Source organism: Lepidochelys kempii, chromosome 19, assembly GCF_965140265.1.
Source record: "Lepidochelys kempii isolate rLepKem1 chromosome 19, rLepKem1.hap2, whole genome shotgun sequence".
NCBI lineage: Eukaryota > Metazoa > Chordata > Testudines > Cheloniidae > Lepidochelys > Lepidochelys kempii.
In genome coordinates, this window is record NC_133274.1 from 9,073,732 (window position 1) to 9,092,483 (window position 18,752).

At 37.9% G+C, this 18,752-nt stretch overlaps 1 protein-coding gene across 1 annotated transcript in view; it reads left to right on the plus strand.

Moving 5' to 3' along the window:
* The window catches only part of MACO1 (macoilin 1), a 51,676-nt gene that overhangs the window by 16,161 nt on the left and 16,763 nt on the right, over positions 1 to 18,752 (plus strand). Inside the window, exons 2-6 of the mRNA XM_073317250.1 lie at positions 1,085 to 1,226; positions 3,304 to 3,430; positions 5,769 to 5,892; positions 9,210 to 9,388; positions 12,444 to 12,942. Of these exons, the coding sequence (XP_073173351.1) occupies positions 1,085 to 1,226; positions 3,304 to 3,430; positions 5,769 to 5,892; positions 9,210 to 9,388; positions 12,444 to 12,942 (1,071 nt within the window). The remainder of the gene's footprint in view (positions 1 to 1,084; positions 1,227 to 3,303; positions 3,431 to 5,768; positions 5,893 to 9,209; positions 9,389 to 12,443; positions 12,943 to 18,752) is intronic.

An 18,752-nucleotide genomic window follows, 5' to 3' on the forward strand; every position in this document is an offset into this window, starting at 1 on the left:
CATTGAGCTTCCTGACAGTGTGATACAGAGAAAGTGACTGCTTGAGGATATCATGGTAGAGCAGCTCTCTGTTTAAAAAAATTATTTATTTTATGTATATTTATACAAACAACTTATTATACAAGTTAACATAATGCAGTAAGAGGTCAATTTTGAGGTAATGAAGCAAGATAATGGAGCTCTGATTTTCATTGCCTCTGGTACTCTTCACCTTTCCTTCTGCCAGCTTCATTGATGTAGCAGAACATATTAATTAATATGGTAACACTTGTAAGAATGACCTAAATAAGCACTTGAGAGACCACTCAGTGTTTGTCTCAATATCTTGAGACCTGTATTGTCCAGTGGTTAAAGTGTTGGACTGAGAGTCAGGAAATATGGTTTCTTTTTCTGGCTCTTTCAAAGCCTGTGTGATTGTGCCTCCATATTCCCATTTTTTAAATAGACATCTTTACTTTAAAGAGTATTATGAAAAACAATACTTTGGCAGTTTGAAATTGCAACAGAATTCCTTATTGGTTGCCTGTCTTTAATTCGTATGATGCCATGTGAGTTCTAAGTTGTTAACATTGTAACTGTGTGTGCACACATGAGAGAAAGAGAGGATCAAACTTCTGCAGCACTTTCTTGGGGAAAACACAGAAAACTACATGTCCTTTGCAAGCAAATATGAGAGAGAGAAATAGAAAAAATGTGGAGCCTTTCAGCCATGACAGCATTCATTTGAATGATATCCAGCTGCTTACAGAACTTCACTTTTATAAAAAAAATGATAGAGTGGTAAAGAAAGACGTTGGCCTAAAGCATTTTGTAACAGCAATAAAAGTTTCCTTTTCCACCACTTTGTAAAAACAAAAATTCAAAAGCATTTTTTGTAATTTTAAAGATTCCATTAGCCCAGGCCAGCTTGTGTTTGAACAAACCTCTATTTTGTGTTATAGGTGATCAATCTCATTACAAGAAAACCATTATAAGAAAAAAGCATATGGTACATTTCTTTTGGTCAGAACAATGTTCTCTTGTTGGCATCCCACTCTTCACCAGAAGTGTTGAAATTAATATCAGTTGTCTTTTTTCTTTACAGTACGTTTCTGTACCTGAAATTCCTGGTGGTGTGGGCACTAGTATTGCTGGCAGACTTTGTCCTGGAGTTCAGATTTGAATATCTGTGGCCCTTTTGGCTTTTCATCCGGAGCGTTTACGATTCGTTCAGATACCAGGGTTTGGTAAGTATAAAAGAAAAAACTGATTTTTCTGGTTGTGATAGCAAATACCTTGTAACAGTGGAGGAGTTCTAGGTCTCATAGCAATGGAAAAGTTCCATGAACCCTCATACAACCAACTCAGCATGTGTTTACTGATCATTGCTCTTGAGAGAAACAGTGGTCTAGCAGGGAGGGCACTAGCATAAGACTTCAGAGACCTGGGTTCAAGTTCCTTCTTTGCCACAGACTTTGTATTTTGCCTTGGGCAAATCATTTAGCCTCTCTGTGCCTCAGTTTCCCATCAGTACAATGGGAATAATAGTGCTTTCCTACCACACAGGGGTGTTGCGATTATAAATGCATTATAAAGATCGTGAGGCCCTCCGGTACCATGGCAATGGGGGCCATGTAAGTACCAAAAAAATAAACTGTTGTTATCCTCTTGTCTTTTAAAAAGCTTACTCTTTTGGGAATAGCTTTTAGGTCCTGGTAGTAGATTGAAAGTTAGCTTTGTGTTAAAATGATATTTAGATTGAATGTGTGGCTAGTCTTTTGTTTTGTACTTTCTGTGTGTGTCTGTCTGTCTGTCTCTCTCCTCCCTATCCCCTACTTGAAAAGTTGCAGGCCTTGTAATTGTGCTGCAATTGCCTCAAGTTGATTCCTTTGTTGTAGGAATCTGGCAGCCCTTTAAAAATTGAAAATAAATAGTGAAATCTAAATTCTGTGTTTAAATAATCTGTGATGTTCCTTACATGTGTAAGGAACGTGGTGTTTAAAAATATGGGCTAGGGTTTTACAAGATGCCTTAGGGAGCTAAGTGCCCAGCTCTAATGAATTCCAATAAAATTTGGGCTCTAACTCCCTGGGAAATCCCAGTCATGGCTCCTAACTTGACACTGTCCCTTTAAGTTAAATTGGCTCAAAATCCACGTTTTACTTTACTTGACCTTCCCTAACAGGAAAAGGATAACAATATGTAGGATTTTAATCACAATTATTAAAAATAAATAATAGCCATCCACTAATATTAACTCATAGTTGAAAGTAAGGGAAATAATTATAAAGTATAATTTGTTTTTATGTGAACAAAAGTTATAAAGGTTGGTGGCTTTTTTTTTTACTGAGGATTATATATTTTAAAAGTAGCTGAAAACTATTCTTTTAATGCAAATTGTTACTCAACACTGGTTAATCTTTATCTCAAAAACCTTAGGAGTATATTTCACCGTTTTAAATGCCCACAGCACCTGTTAAAGGGGCAGTTATGCCCATGGGAAGAGAATATATTCCTTTAAATTATAATTTGGTATTTATAAATCACTTAATGGCTTTAACATTTTTATTTCCCAAAGTGCTAAGAAGGGTTTTTGCTGGTTCATGTGAGAAACAAAATCTTGCTGGCCTTTCAGTTGTAGTCAAATAACTGCACACCTCAACTGTAATGAGGCATGAAGTCAAAAGCCAAGTGTCTCCAGCATCTCAGAATAGGAATGATCTCACAATTCTGAGCTCCAGAACCTGGGAAGCATCATACCATATTAGACTAGTGGTCCATCTAGGCGAGTGTCCTATCTAGCAGTGGAAACAAGGAAAGTTTTTTCAGAACTGCTGTTAGTGATTTGGCTTATGTGCTGAAGCATCAGGATTTATATCCTTATATATTTTTATCCCATTAATATAATCTGGATGTTCTCATCCGTTTACATACCTAATCCTTTTTTGTAAGTGTGGTATCACAAAATGGCATTGTTGACATCAAGAGGATAATATAGTAATGCCAAGGCCTGTCAACAGCACAGTTGAAGTCCTACCTGCAGCTGTGTTCACACACACTGATTTTGTTTGAAGACCTGCTGGCAGAGTGGATAGGACGTACACGGTTCTGAGTTGTGTGCTGTTTGTCACATAAATGTATCAGTTAGAACCTTCATTAGCCAATCAGATTGCTCTGTCCCACGTTATAAATAGTAGTAACCTTTTAATGTTGAAATAACCCGGATGTCATCTACGCTGTACTTCATATTTAGCATATAAAGCAGTAGTTTTCTCTGGATTATAATTGAACCATTAAGATGCTTTCTTTTTTCCCTTTTCTCAGGCCTTTTCAGTATTTTTTGTTTGTGTAGCATTCACATCAAATATAATATGTCTGCTCTTCATACCAATACAATGGCTATTTTTTGCTGCCAGCACGTATGTATGGGTACAGTATGTCTGGCACACAGGTAGGTCAACATTCTTTTAGTTACAACTTATTAGTTAAATATAAATCTTACCATTGCATTGCAAAGTTCAGAAATATAGTTTCTGTGATTTATTAAACTTATTTTTTCAGCTAGAGTTGTGCCTTCCACTTGTTTCACAGATCTGTTTTGTGTCCCTTTTTTATGGGAATGAATTAATTTAGTTTCAAAAGAACCTTAACCCAGTGACTTGTGTTTAAGATTTCTTTGTATGCACTTTTTTTTGTAAATAGTAAGACACCTTAACTAGGGGCTTGAAAAGTGTATCTAGAGGAGTCCCCAGAACAGCAAAAACTAGCTGTGAATGCCTGACCTTGCTGCATAACTGTTTGAACTCAAGAAATTTGGAGCACTAATAAAAAACAAACAAACTGGAGTTTAGTGAAACAATACTAGCACTGTTCTTGCTATTTGGATTAGAGCTGTTTAACTGAGAGATTAACGATGAAGCAAATGTTGTTTCTTTCCCCCCCCTTCACTGGTAAATATAAAATGCTTACCAGAACATGCTGTGTACCTTTTTATTTAAAAGATTACTTTAGCTAGCATCATGGATATTTGCAGGTTAAAGCACTTGTCGCAATAACTATTTTTATTGCAAGGACAGTGTTGCTGACTCCAAGCATTTAAAAAAAGAGTCAGAGTGCAAAAAATCATGATTGGTTTAAAAATCCTCTGAATATTTTAAAAATATATTTGGGGGGGGGGGGGTTATTTGGCTTCTAAGCCTTTAGGGTGCACTCTAAAGTTTTCAAAATTTTCTCTACAACCATGAGGGCTAGAAACTTTTTTTAATGAAAGTGGAGATTCTCACCTAATCACATACAGTACCTCAAAAAGCTGGGGCTTTAAGAAAAACATCAAATAGCACAAGATGTCAGAAAATCACAAGAGTTAGCAACACTGCAGTGGTCATTTCTCAGCCCACTGGTGGAGGCAGCATCTTGCCAACAATTTTAATCATTTGTAATAATAGCATGTGGGAGCGCAGTGGAAGAAACTGAGAACCAGTTGCTGCCCATTTTTAATAGTGTTTTAAACAATCCTAAAATAACTCTAGGATTTAAAAAAAATATTTAAAATGATTGCCCAAAGTTTTTCTCGTCAAATGATGTCCGTTTTCAGGAAGATGGTTGCCTCTGCCAGTAGACTTGGGAACCCTAAAGCAGTAACTTAAAGGATAGCGTGAGCTTTCCCTATTGAGATCATTTAAAATGTTCCAAGAGTTGCATGGAATTAATCCATAAAACACTTGCAAAGTCAATAGCGGTTCTGTGGTTAAATGCAAATTCTTACTGGTGATTGCTGAGTCAGACTGTCCATCAAATATTGCTGTATTCAGCATGTCGGGATAACCCTAAAGTAGTGGCTCTTCCCTGTTGAAATCTAGCTGGAACTCCCTTCCCATTTAGCAGTTGTGGGCAGGGAGGATGGTGACAACTCCCCTGGAAGTTCATGACCTCCAGGTTGAGAATCCATGCTCTAAAGTTGCATCCATGTAGATGGAAAGCTGTGTAGTAAACTACTGCTGGAGGATATGGATGGTCGACAAAGAACAAAGCGTATTTAAGGTAACAGATTACAATTTAAATTGGCCTATAGTATAATCGCTATATATCAGATTAATAACATTTACAAGTGGCAAATTCTGTTTTCTACTGGCCAAGGAAAGTTATCTCCCTCACTTTGTATGACTCCTAATTGCACTAATGAAAGAGTAAAATGTGAGAGTAGTGCAGAAAAAAGTCATCATGGGCTCCCAAATGCTCAGCCAGTCTGAAATGTGTGTCAAGGAGACTGCTGCCTGCATTTGGGGAAGGAGCTTGGTCTATTGGGTAACCAGTGTTCTGCTTACCCACTCATGTCTTCTCAGCAACCAAATTTGCTCACATGTATTATTTTAGCCATATTTACATCAGGTACTAAGAGGTACCTAAATGGGTATTCAGTCTAATTTAATAACCTTGATATGAAGATCATAAACTATAACATGGCCCCAAAGTTCTGCAGTGTTTCTCATTTGGGCTCACCCATATTGTAGGGGTTTGGGCAAAGGTATCTCATCAGATATGTCTTTCTGTTTTATTTTTCTGAGATACCTAACATTTGAGTCTAGATGATAAAGCAGAGCTTTAGAGCTAAAATCTTAATTAAAACATCTTTTTAGTTTTTTGTTTTGCAAGAGCTAGTCTTTATTTAATTCCATATTTACATCTGGCTTGACTAACTTCCTTTTATTTGAGTCTTCTAAAAGAATAACTTAAAAGTACTGGCTGTCTTTAATGTATTGCTGATGCTTGCATTCCTCTTTTCTCCGTAGAGAGGGGTGTGTGTTTGCCAACAGTATCGCTGTGGATACTTTTTGTTTATATTGAAGCAGCAATTAGATTTAAAGATCTCAAAAACTTTCATGTAGACCTTTGTCGTCCTTTTGCTGCACACTGGTAAGTGTTCCTTCCCTTCTCTTATTTGTAATGAATTTTTATATAACTGCACAATATTAATAAAACTAGCTAAATGTTACAGCCAAAATTACCATCAAGAGGAAAAAACTATCAAGCACGTTAACGACACAGAGATGAAGTACAGATGACTTAAAAGGCAATAAAAATAGAGAATAAGCAGATGCAGGAAATAAACAGAGGACTGGATTCACTCTAGGACTTAGACACCTAACTGTCACTTTCGGCACCTGAATCTCAGAATCAGGTCCCACTGGGATTCACAAAGACCCTGCTCAGCTGCCACTCAACCTTGTAGGTACCTAAACTTGCTCAGCACCTAATTTTTTTCCAATGAAAGCTCCCTAGGCGACTGATGGTTTCCTTCTCTCAGTATGTGCACTGCAGCCCCTCTCCAAGCATCAGGATGCCTAAGCCGCAGTGTAGTGCCTGAACCAGGGCAATGTAGGCATTTGGCTGTCTAACTTGTCGATGTGGCCCAATCCAGTAGGTGTGCTCAGATGAGAGAAGAAGGGGAGGGGAGACAGCACCAGAAGATCCTTCTCTTAGTAGTAAACTTGGTGCCATCGTACAAATTCATGGTAAAATTTCTCACCATTAACTGTCATTAAATATTTTAGACATGAAGTGAGATGAAACTTTATCCAGATGCAACAAACACATTTGGAGACAGTTTGCTTGTGAGATGGAGAGAATTACAATATTTCAAAGAGATCTATACCATTTCTTGAAACTTTTTCATAAACGTACCGTTAAGGTTCCTTCCCCACTCTGAACTCTAGGGTACAGATGTGGGGACCTGCATGAAAGACCCCCTAAGCTTATTCTTACCAGCTTAGGTTAAAAACTTCCCCAATGTACAAACTTTGCCTTGTCCTTGAACTGTAAGCTGCCACCACCAAGCGTTTTAAACAAAGACCTGGGAAAGAGCCCACTTGGAGATGTCTTCCCTGAAAATATCCCCCCAAGCCCTACACCCCCTTTCCTGGGGAAGGCTTGATACGAATCCTCACCAATTTGTACAGGTGAACACAGACCCAAACCCTTGGATCTTAAGAACAATGAAAAATCAATCAGGTTCTTAAAAGAAGAATTTTAATTAAAGAAAAGGTAAAAGAATCACCTCTGTAAAATCAGGATGGTAAATACCTTACAGGGTAATCCGATTCAAAACATGGAGAATCCCTCTAGGCAAAACCTTAAGTTACAAAAAGACACAAAAACAGGAATATACATTCCATCCCGCACATCTTATTTTACCAGCCATTAAACAAAAGGAAATCTAACGCATTTCTAGCTAGATTACTTACTAACTTAACAGGAGTTGTAAGGCTGCATTCCTGATCTGTTCCTGGCAAAAGCATCACACAGACAGACAAACCCTTTGTTCTCTCCCCCGCTTCAGATTTGAAAGTATCTTGTCCCCTCATAGGTCATTTTGGGTCAGGTGGCAGCAAGGTTATCTTAGCTTCTTAACCCTTTACAGGTGAAAGGGTTTTGCTTCTGGCCAGGAGGGATTTTATAGCACTGTATACAGAAAGGTGGTTACCCTTCCCTTTATATTTATAACACATACAATATACATATTTACAGAAAGAGCATATTGGAAAAATTTGTACGGAAATTTTAGCTTGATGTGGGCAAAAGTTTATTGGTGTTACTTGGTTAATTAATACATTTTTCCCTTTGTGAATATCCTGAAGTATCTTTGTGCACAAATAAGGTCTTCAGCTTCTTCCAGGAACAAGGAAGTAAATTTAAATTAAACCAAATTAAGGCCCCTTTAATTCAGAATGAGTTTCCACACACAGATTTAATGCAGTTTAATCTACTTTAAATTCACACCTTTAGTTGATTTGGATTAATTTTCCTGAGTGTCCCCATGAAGACAAGCCCTAACTATATATTGTCCACACTCTGCAATAAATTTCAGGGGTGCTGGAACAAGGGGCCCATGGTCCCATCACTTTTTGCCAGCCATAAGGGTGAGCAACAGGTGTTTAGGGGGCAGAGAGGAGCGAGCAGGGGGCAGGGCCTCGGGAGGAAGGGGCAGCATGGGGGTGGGGGCCATGATTCAGGTGCTGGTGGCCCCCCTCTCCCCACACACACACACTTTTAGGGAGCTTCCACCACTTCTGGGTTACAGAAGCTCTTGAGAGGTTTTTTGCCTTGTAAATTGGATTAAAACATTCCAGCATGTCATCAGAGTTTTAGAACTGTAGCTACAGGTAGCTTTACACAGTGTCGCAAAGATAACATCAGATATTTATGCAAATAATCTTTGCATCTGGCAGTATGTTTGCAACTCAAATTTATTTACATAGTATATCATTACTAAACAGAAAATAAAAATATTGTATAATGGTTAACCTGCTGCAACTGAGTTTGTTTCTGATCTAGGACACCTGAAGTATGTAAAAAGCTGAGTTCCTAGTGAATGTATGTTTAATCCTAGAAAGTCATCAGTGCCATATCATTGCTGTAGCTTTATTTTAGGGTCTGTTAAGTACTTATATTGGGATAAAGAAACTGATGGGAAGCCTAAAACAAATATTATAAATCCTATAAATATAAAAACTTGCATGAATCTAGTTTATCAGCCTTGATCAGCAGAGTTATACTTTCTGGAAGCAAAGCTATAGATACGGGCATGCCTCTGCGCATTCTTCAAGACCTCTGTTTGGCAGATTATTAGCCTAAATCAATTTAATATGGTTTTATTTGCTAGCAGGTTTCTTTTTTTGCTAGTGGATGAGACTTCTTTCCATTCTCAAATTAAAATAAACACATTTGACATACTCTTATCAAGGGACAGTTTCCCACTGGTTAAGTGTCCTTGTTAGCACAATTAATGGCATGATCTGCTAGCATTCTGTATTGCTCAAATTCCTGTTACTAATAACAATATGTAGGTCTTACATGCTTTACCCCAAGGATATGTAAGTAGTAGTATCCCCATTTTACTGATGTGTGCACTGAAGCGTGAAATAATTTGCCAAAGCCCATATATAAAGTAAGTGGAGAGCTAGGTTTAGAAATCTGAAGTTCCTGGCTCATAGCCCCAGGCTCAAATCTATAGGCCATGTTGTCTCTGTTATCTCCTTAGGTGATGTATGTTGCCCAGTCTGACAGTTAAAAGCTGCCTTTGCTTACCAAAATAAATAAGTCACTACATCTTTAATGATGAATATCAGTATAACAAAAGATCTTTTACCGCTGTAGACCATGTCTTTTGTAACCAGATATATTTATAGCATGCTGTCCATCTTATTAACTTGGTAATATGGTCTTCTTTCTAGTATTGGCTATCCTGTTGTGACTTTGGGCTTTGGCTTCAAAAGTTATGTCAGCTACAAAATGCGATTAAGAAAACAAAAAGAAGTGCAGAAAGAGAATGAATTTTACATGCAGCTTCTCCAGCAAGCTCTCCCCCCAGAGCAACAGATGCTACAAAGGCAAGAGAGAGAGGCAGAGGAAGGTAGGTTATACTGACTACATAGTATTTTGCTGCCACCGTCAGTAATTAAAAGAAATGCTGTGTGTTGTCGGTTGTTGGCTGCGTGTGTGTGCTCTCTGTATGTTGCACTGGCTCAGCTTCAATCAAACTTCCCAAGAAGACCACAGACTCAGTTTAGTGGGGAAGGCACTTGGCCAGGTTTATTGCCAACAAAGCACAGTATTAGTCCTCTGTGTGTGCTACAGGTACACTTAATACAGGTATGCCTGTGACAATGGATCAGCTCAGTGAGTGGTGGGACTTTCTGTTCCTTCCCTCCGCCCCCCACCCCAGGGCCAGAAAAGGACACTTGTCCTGCTTACTCCTCTTTTATACACTGAAACAAACAAGTTACGTATTGCCCCTCTGACATGGTTAGTTACCACCCTATAGCTTGCACCTGCTTGTTCGATCAAAACATCTCCATCCATTACCCTGTTTTCCTGACGTTATCTTTAGGAGGGATCAGTGTGTCCCTATATCATCTTTGGGGAGTGTGTTTATACCATAACTTTGTATCGGGGTGTTCTGGTATTACCCTTCTGGATCTGCTTACATGAATACATAATGCCTAGTACCTGTTATGAGTGTCTGTGTTTTTGCAACACCAGCATGTTCTTGCCAAGTTTATATACCAGACAGTGAACCTGCAAGCCGGCATTTGTTTTGTAACAGGGCCTGATTCTTGCTCATAGCCTGATTCTTGCTGATTCTGCTTTGTTTGAGCAGGGCCTGATTTTAGTTTGGGCCTTAAGCCTTATACCAGGCCCCTCATGTCTAACGCTTTCTTTCTATTCCACTGTGCATGCTAAAGCAGACCTTCACTAATCCACATCGTTTCTATAATTAACACCAAAAATTCCAGACTCTTCCCACTTCAGATTTAATAACAATATGCTGTAGTGAGTGTATTACTCAGATTTCATTATTTTTACCAAAGAGACTATAATACAAATACTAGTACAATATGAAGAACTATTAATTACAATTGAAAAAAGGTGAAATAAAGTACATTTTGTGACAATTATCCTTGCTTTTTTTTAATTTACTTGCTATTTCCCCAAAGAGAGTTGTTTTTTTTAAACAGGTCTCTCAGACATTAATAAGAACTAGCAAAGTCTTTCTGTGTTTATTGAAAACACTTGCATCATTGCCTTGTAGAGGAAAAAAGGGGTCTCAGTTTTAGAAATAGTTAAATAATATTTCTCATATACCTGGTCTTTTCTGTTCTGATAAATGTAGAAGTTTAAAACTTGGCCTTTCCTCTCTGATTAGCTTGCTTAGAATAACTTTACAATGGCAACAGTTAGTTACTTTTTTATTATGTTTTTAAACAAATGTTCATGACAAAACAGCAGGTGAAATGTACCAAATTCATGGTCCATATTGGTCAATTTCATGGTCGTAGGATTTTAAAAATCATAAATTTTTATGATTTCAGCTACTTAAATCTGAAATGTCACGGTGTTGAAATTGTAAGGGTCTTGACCCAAAAAGAAGTTGTGGAGGGGTCAGAAGGTTACTGTAGGGGGGGTTGCGGTACCTCTACCCTTACTTCTGTGCTGCTGCTAGCGGGGTGCTGCCTTCAGAGCTGGGCAGGTGGAGAGCAGTGGCTGCTGGCCGGGATCCCAGCTCTGAAGCCAAAGTTGCTGCCAGCAGCAGCGCAGGAGTAAGGATGGCCTGGTATGGGATTGCCACCCTTACTTCTGCACTGCTGCTAGCGGGGTGCTGCCTTCAGAGCTGGGAGCACTCTCCAGCCACCCAGCTCTGAAGGCAGTGCAGAAGTAAGGGTGGCAATATTGTGACCCCCCATATATCCTTTCAACCCCCCTGCAATTCCCTTTTGGGTCAGAACCCCCAGTTTTAAGAAACACTGGTGTCCCCCTGTAAATCTGTATAGTATAGTGTAAAAGTACACAAAAGGTCAGATTTCACGGTTCCTGATGCGCTTTTCATGGCCATGAATTTGGTAGGGCCCTAACCTTTACCAAAAACAGTGTGAAACTAATTTTACAAAATGGAAAAACCAATTTTATAACACATCTTTTTTTAGAAAAGCCTCCATATGAAGTTTCACCTTTTTGTTTTGTATATTGGTCTAGAAGCTTCATGTAGAAAAGGTGTATTACATTAGTGAGTATCCATTGCCTGACTCTGTTGATGGTATTGGGTATGAAGCAGAACAGAGTTTCTAACCACCAGGAATAACTATCATACACTTCCTGGGCTGTCTAACTGCTGTAATAAAATGGAGATCAATTATACTTACTGGGAATGTTAGACTTGGATATGAACATGAACATTCATCTTAAACCTCTGGAGATCTGTAGTCATTTCATATTCTTAATTAAGATATGTTGGTAAAATCCCCCTTTTCTCCAGATAAAGATAAAATCTTGTCCTCTTTTTAAAAAAACAAGTCTATGAACTTTCAGACTCCTGTCTGACTTTTTTTACCTAGCATCATTACTAGTAACAAGTAAAATTGCGGGGGTGGATCTTTCTGCCTTTGACAGCACTTTATGTGTAGTCAGTTTCACAGTTTCCCCTGCTGAGGTCTTGCACTTAGTAACAAAAGAGAGAAATACTTTAAAAATTTTGTAAAACCACACAAAATGGCAGGGGTTGGAGGGGACTTGAGGCAGAGGAATTAAAAGTAGTTTTAGATAGCACAGGTCTTTTAAAATTGATTAGATTTTAAGTTAATTGTCTCTAAATTTTCATCAATTTAGTAGCAACTTTTGTAATTTGGTCAGTTAGTAGTATTTATTCTTTACCCTTTAGAGTAAGTATCTACAACTGAACTTGTTCTTATAGAATTATGTCTGTACCGAAAAATTACCGAGTTTGTTAAAATTAGTTTTTTAAATATCTACGTGTATTTGATATGTTTTTTCCTAAATATAACCTTGATGGTGGTTGTCACTAAAAAGGATTGCCATTTACTTAATGATTTATTTATTTAAAAAATAGATACACAGTTTATTAAAGCCACAGAACAGATTGATTTAATAATCTCGGTTTCTTGCTATTGCAGCAGCCAAAGGATTATCTGATATGGATTCCTCAGTACTTTTGCAACACAATGGAGGCATTCCAGCCAATAAAAAATTATCCACAACATTGCCAGAGCTAGAATATAGAGAAAAGGGGAAAGAAAAGGACAAGGATGCCAAGAAACACAACCTTGGAATAAATAACAATATTTTACAACCAGTAGACTCTAAAATACAAGAAATTGAATATATGGAAAACCATATCAATAGTAAAAGATTAAATAATGATCTTGTTGGAAGTACAGAAAATCTCTTAAAAGAGGACTCATGCACTGCCTCATCCAAAAATTACAAAAATGCCAGTGGAGTTGTGAACTCCTCACCTCGCAGTCACAGTGCAACTAATGGGAGCATCCCTTCCTCATCTACTAAAACTGAGAAAAAACAGAAATGCACTAGCAAGAGCCCAAGCACACACAAGGACTTAATGGAAAACTGTATTCCTAATAACCAGCTAAGCAAACCAGATGCACTGGTAAGGTAAGTTTGATATGTTCATTGCCTAACAACCTCTTTCTTTCATCATGCTTCTTTTTCAGTAGATTAGAAATCCCTGTTTTAGGAAACCATTAACCAATCAATTTATGGCTTTGTTTGAAAGGCCCCATGGCCTAGTGATTAGACAAATGGACTGGGAGGTGGGTATCTTGTTTCTGTTGCTAACTCTGCTATTGATTTCCTATGTGAGCGTAAGCAAATCACTTTACTGTGCCATGCCTCAGTTTATCCATCTGTAAAATGGGTATACTCACCTACCTCACAGGGTTGTTGTGAGGCATAATAAAGTGTTTTACCAATCCTTTGATTAAAGGCACTATAGAAGTACAAAGTCACATTACAAATTTATTGAACGCTTTTAATCAAGTTCTGCCCTATATGTCTTTTACTTCTCCAGTGCAGAAAGGGTGGCATGGTACTTGAAAGTCTAATGTTGGAAAGGCTTGCTTTAAAAAAAAAATAAAAAATCTTCAGTTCACAGGACTGAATGCAAGTCATGAGCTGCTACGTTATCAAAGGAATATATTCACACTCCACCTGCAAGTCTGTTTTACCTTGTTGGTCTGGATATAGTACACAGAAATTTAATTTCACTATCTTATGGACTGTAATGATTTGAAAAGTCACATGTCCTTATGGTTGCTAATCTGAGAGTTAAATAAAGATGGAAAGCTGTTGGGTACTTACAGTGCTATTAGTTGGGGTAGAAATGGGAAGTTGCAAACTTCTCATAGAAAATGAACGTGAACCTCTCAAATTCCTGCCCCAAAGGGGAAAAACAGCTCTTCAGCAGTGAACATTGTGCAGCCTGGTGGCGGTATTTTCTACTAGAGTACCTCTGTGTACCTTTCAAGAATGTGCATGGTAAATGGTATAATGCTGTCTTTGATCAAAGATTCTATTTTACTACACAGTGATACAAGCTAATAACAGAACTGAAGTTGTATTTTGCCTGTGTGTATGTTTTCACTGATGTTTCTTTTTTCCACCCCCCGACTAACAGTCTGGGGAAATAACTAAGTCTAACCATACTACAGGGGTTCTCCAACTTTCATAGCATGCAGTATATTTTAATACAGTAATTGTCTCATGGATAGTCTGTTCATTTGTTTCTTACCTCCGATTTGCAGTCAGATAACATCTCTCTGGCAGGTGTCAACATGGAAAAGTAATATTAGGAGAGCATTTTAATGTATTTTTAATTTTTAATGCTATTTAACAGCTGGAACAAGGAAAGACCACAAGTGCCTTGCAAACCACTGGTAATCCATGGAGCGCAGTTCAGGAATCGCTGCTGTAAAATATAATGGAAAAAGTAAATGTTAAAAAATGTGAACTGCTACAGTTGGGTCCCATTGCTACACACACTGCCTATTTGATATCAACCATAGCTGAGTCATGTTGTTGCTATATTTGCAGACATATCAATTACTTCTGTTGCACTGTTTATCAGAACACTTCTAGGGGAAAAAACAGCAAGAGGGCCATGTTTGCTGTTGATCTGTAAAAAGTGATATCCTGCTATTGAACAACAAAGACCTTCTTCCCCTTAAAGTAAACAAACAAAAAAGACCAAAACCTAATGTAAGGATAACACCTGCTGCAAGCCCTTTACATATTATGTGTAAGCACTGATGCCTAGAATAACTGTCAGTTGTAATTAAGCCAAAAGGAGCAGAGAGCAGCAAATTTGGTATCATGTAGTAGGCAAAAGAGTAGTAAGTGACTCCTCTTCAAACACTGAATGCTCTGTGGTAAAAGATTAGTACCAGAAGACCCTCTGTGTAGCTTCTGTGGAAATCCATCTAAATATCTTATTGTTGCTGCCTTGTTAGCAAATAGAAAATCAAAGTTCTTTGTGTGAGCTCTGTGTGCCACTGCAGATCCATCTGAAGAAAAGAAAACAGCATGTAATTGGATGGAACAGGGATAGGGACCTGTTAGAATAAGTCTGTAGCACCTTTATGCCTTCTCCCTTGCCTCTCTCTTCCTCCCCCCACCACATCTCACTGTTAGCATCTCCTTTTTCTTTTCTGTAGTGTTGCATGCTCATTGGTCTAACTTCAGCAAGTCCTTGTTGGGTAATTTAATTGGCAAGTCAGGCTCACACTTTCCCTGCAGGAACCTTTAGGTAATTGGAATTTTGACTCTAGTTTATCTCTGAAGATTCACAGTATGTGGATACAATTACTTCTATGAAAGTACCCTTTTCACTTCTGATAATGATTATATCCACTAATTGGCATACCTTCTGCTGATTCATATGGCTTCTTCTCATTTCTCTACTTGAAATATTCAGATCAATTCTCACTTACAGTATCTGCAGAATAACTGCATGAATTAGCTAGCTTCTGGCTTGCTTAAACTTACTTGGGAACCAAATTCAGCCCTGTGTTAATGGGATGCAGATGGCAATGCCATCAGTAGAAGTTGTGCCTATATAGTCCAGACAAAGATCAGATAACTCTTCTGCTCGCTGAGGAAAAGAAGAGAGCTGGTCAATGTCCCTAATGTCACAATTAGAGCTGAGTGAATAATTTTCTTTATCTTTTTTTTTTTTTCTGAAACAAAAACACTGAAAAAAATTTGCTAGGGTCAAATGAAACATTTCAGATGTTGATTTGAACTCTTTTGAAACATTTCACTTTGACGCTTCTGAAATTGTTGTTTGCTGGGAGAGAGAGGTTGGCAAAAATTCAACCCAAATTTGAAATAATTTCAGTGCCACAAAAATGCCTTTTTGGGGGGGGGGGGGATTTATTATTTGCTGAAAAAAATGTTGCCTGGCTCTAGTCACAATTCCACTATTTACCAATGAACTGATCATAGGGACCAAGAAAAGAGAAGAGCGGTACCAATTCTCCACATTATAGTTTGGCCTGCCAGCCTGTGTATGAAAATATTTTTATTCTGTATGTGTCCATGAGGGACCAGATTTAAGATACAAAATATTTTAATGTGTCTAAATATATGTTGAGATTCTTATATACTGGGCCACAGATGTTAGTTTGCATCAAGTTGTCATTGTGATTACATTGAGATTTTAAAATACTAATTTTCTGTTTGCTGCTGCTTGATATTATTATTACCAATGTAAATAACTGGAACAATGCATCAGTTATTGCTTCTATTTAGACTATCAGTGTAACTCCTAGTTTACATTGGGTCTCTGACTAATGTGTCTTTAGATACATACAAAAATTTGTGTTTTGAAAAAATTTTCCATGTGGAGGGATAGAGTTTAATTTAAATTAAACTCAAGCTGTTTATTTTCACTTGTCACTGCCCTTGTTCCTATATTGTAAAGCATTTATTCATTGTTTTCTCCACTAATTACTGAACTTAATTAATTACTGAACTTCTAACTTGTGTGGTTAAATTGTGACTCTAGTCTAAAAAGCAACTATAAAAAAATGCAGTGTGAGGTTCCATGTTTGTCTCAGTGATTGCTGATCAAATCTGTTCTGTTTTCAAATAAAAAGATGCTTTTCATAACATTCAAACTCACTCTAGGATCTCCAAGCCAAGTTGTGTTCTTTTTTTGTTCACAAATATGGCCCTAAACTAACTGAGCCGTATTAGATGTAGTTAAAGTTCCCCTTATGGTGGCTGTTGAAACAAGATTATTGCTGGTTCTTCAGATACAATAAATATGAATCCCTAAAATGCCATTTTTAATTTACTTTTCAGAGTAAAACTACATGCTCTATAATATTTTCTCTAAGTTGATATTGCATGGTATGCTACAATATTTAAAAGGGCAGTATCAAGTAATTTTTTTTAGTAGCTTAATTTTTTTATGCATATTGTTAGCCCTCTCTGAAGGCAGGACATTTTTTTTGTTCTGTGGTGTATTAAGTTAATAAAAAGAAGCAGGGAAAGCAATTAATAAATTCGGAAGATTTTATCTAGTTAAAATGTTTAAGTAGGTCAAATGTTGACATGGAACTGAAAGTGTCACATTAAGAGAAGTGAAACTTTCCTTGTTTATGTGAAGACAGTTTGCCTGAACTTCTCTGAAAACTGACAAAAAATAACTAACTAGTTTGTTAACGCTTCAGTTTTTGTTCCCAAAGAAACCACTTGATTTCAAATAGTTCACTTTGGTACATAAGCAAACCAAAGCTCAAATACGATACTGAAATGTAGAACCTAATCGCCATCTTTCAAAAATGGGGGTTGTATTTTATTCTGATAAAGAAGGTTTTCAATTTTAATTTATGTATGTGAAACTTATTGTATGAAACTACAGAGATAGTCTTCACTGTTAACTATTTTAGTACTTGTACTTTTCTGGATAAGGAGTTATAGTTCCCTTTTCTTAAAAATGTGTCATTAGGTGTTGCAATTAACATTTCTTTGGCTAATGAAAGGGAATGGTTGTGGTTCAGCTAGCTACAGCAGAGGGATTCTGGGGGTTTAATCCTGGCAGTGGCATTTGTCAGGTCTGCGACACCAACTTCTCTCTGCCTCCATCAGTAAAATGGAGATATTCCCAATCTCTTGTGGATGTTGTGAGACCTGTTTTATGTTTGTAAAAGAACTTGAAATCTTTGTATTTCTGTAGCAACTTTCATCCAAACTGTTCATTTTACATCGTTCTATTAATCAGGCCAATGGAGAGACAGAATCTGGTACCTCTTTACACATCATAGACTCAGATAATTTCCTAATGGCTACCAGAGCAAGCTAGTTTAGCATCCTGTATCTTCTCGCTATCCATTCTAGGGGACAGGCAAGTTTTCCCTCCATTTTATGGATTTGGACTGTGTTACAAGTACAAATCATGATCATAGCTAAAGCTTTCGTTCTTCTGTAGTGCAAAAAGGACCAGAAAAGCTGGGGTTTGCCACAACAAGATGCCTCTTTGTAATGATCACAACTTGCTGCTGGCTATTTGCATGCAAAAAGAGAGCCTCTAAAAGCGCAGCTTGACAAAAGTGTTGACATCCACTGAAGTGCTGTCTCCTGGCTTATGAAGTACTGAACCCAGAGAAGCAGCTTACTCTTGCATTAATTATCCTTGTGGGTATCTTTGAATTCTTCAGGTAATTGGGCTACATTTGTACATAGGGGAATATTTGTGGAGCAGGGCATGGCTCATGCCCTTTCTTCCTCCCTGCTCTCACAAGACTTGGGGTTACCCTTAGAGCAAAACTTGAAGGTGTTAAGGTAAATATATTTTCCTGTATTTTAGCTCTAGATTTTTTCCCCATTTTCTATAGCACACTAATGTCCCCAGAGCTTCTGAGCTTATTTTTTCCACACTGCTGCCTGTCTGAAGTAGCTTTAACATACCCCAGAAGGCTTTTATCCCGTCCGTTACAGTAGGGGACATCCTCAAAGCCTACTGAGGTATAATAGGACTAAGGCAGGCAAGAAAAATAAACCGGCTCAGGAGCTCTGGGAACATACATTGGAAATCGGGGAATGGAAGGAGGTAATTCGATCAGGAATAAAGTGAAGAGTTTATAGCTGGGAGTAGAGTTGGGGTCAACATAAAGAAGGGGTCTAAGTGTTAGGTAGCAGCATTTGTGGAGCCAGGTGCTGGCTGACACGCAAGTTGTTTACTGCTGTGTCACCCTTTCCTTTCAACTCCCATATGTTCAAATGTTGTAGCCAGAGGGATGGTTTGGATCCTGTGATTGGCCTAAAACTGTATGTATCCACCTAACATTGCCTTCCTGCCTTTCCATTTTTACAAGCTACTGCAATATGCACAGTTTCTTCCCCCAAAATGGGATTTGACCCACTTGGGTCCTGTAGTCTCTTTATATTTGGGAGTGGACTGT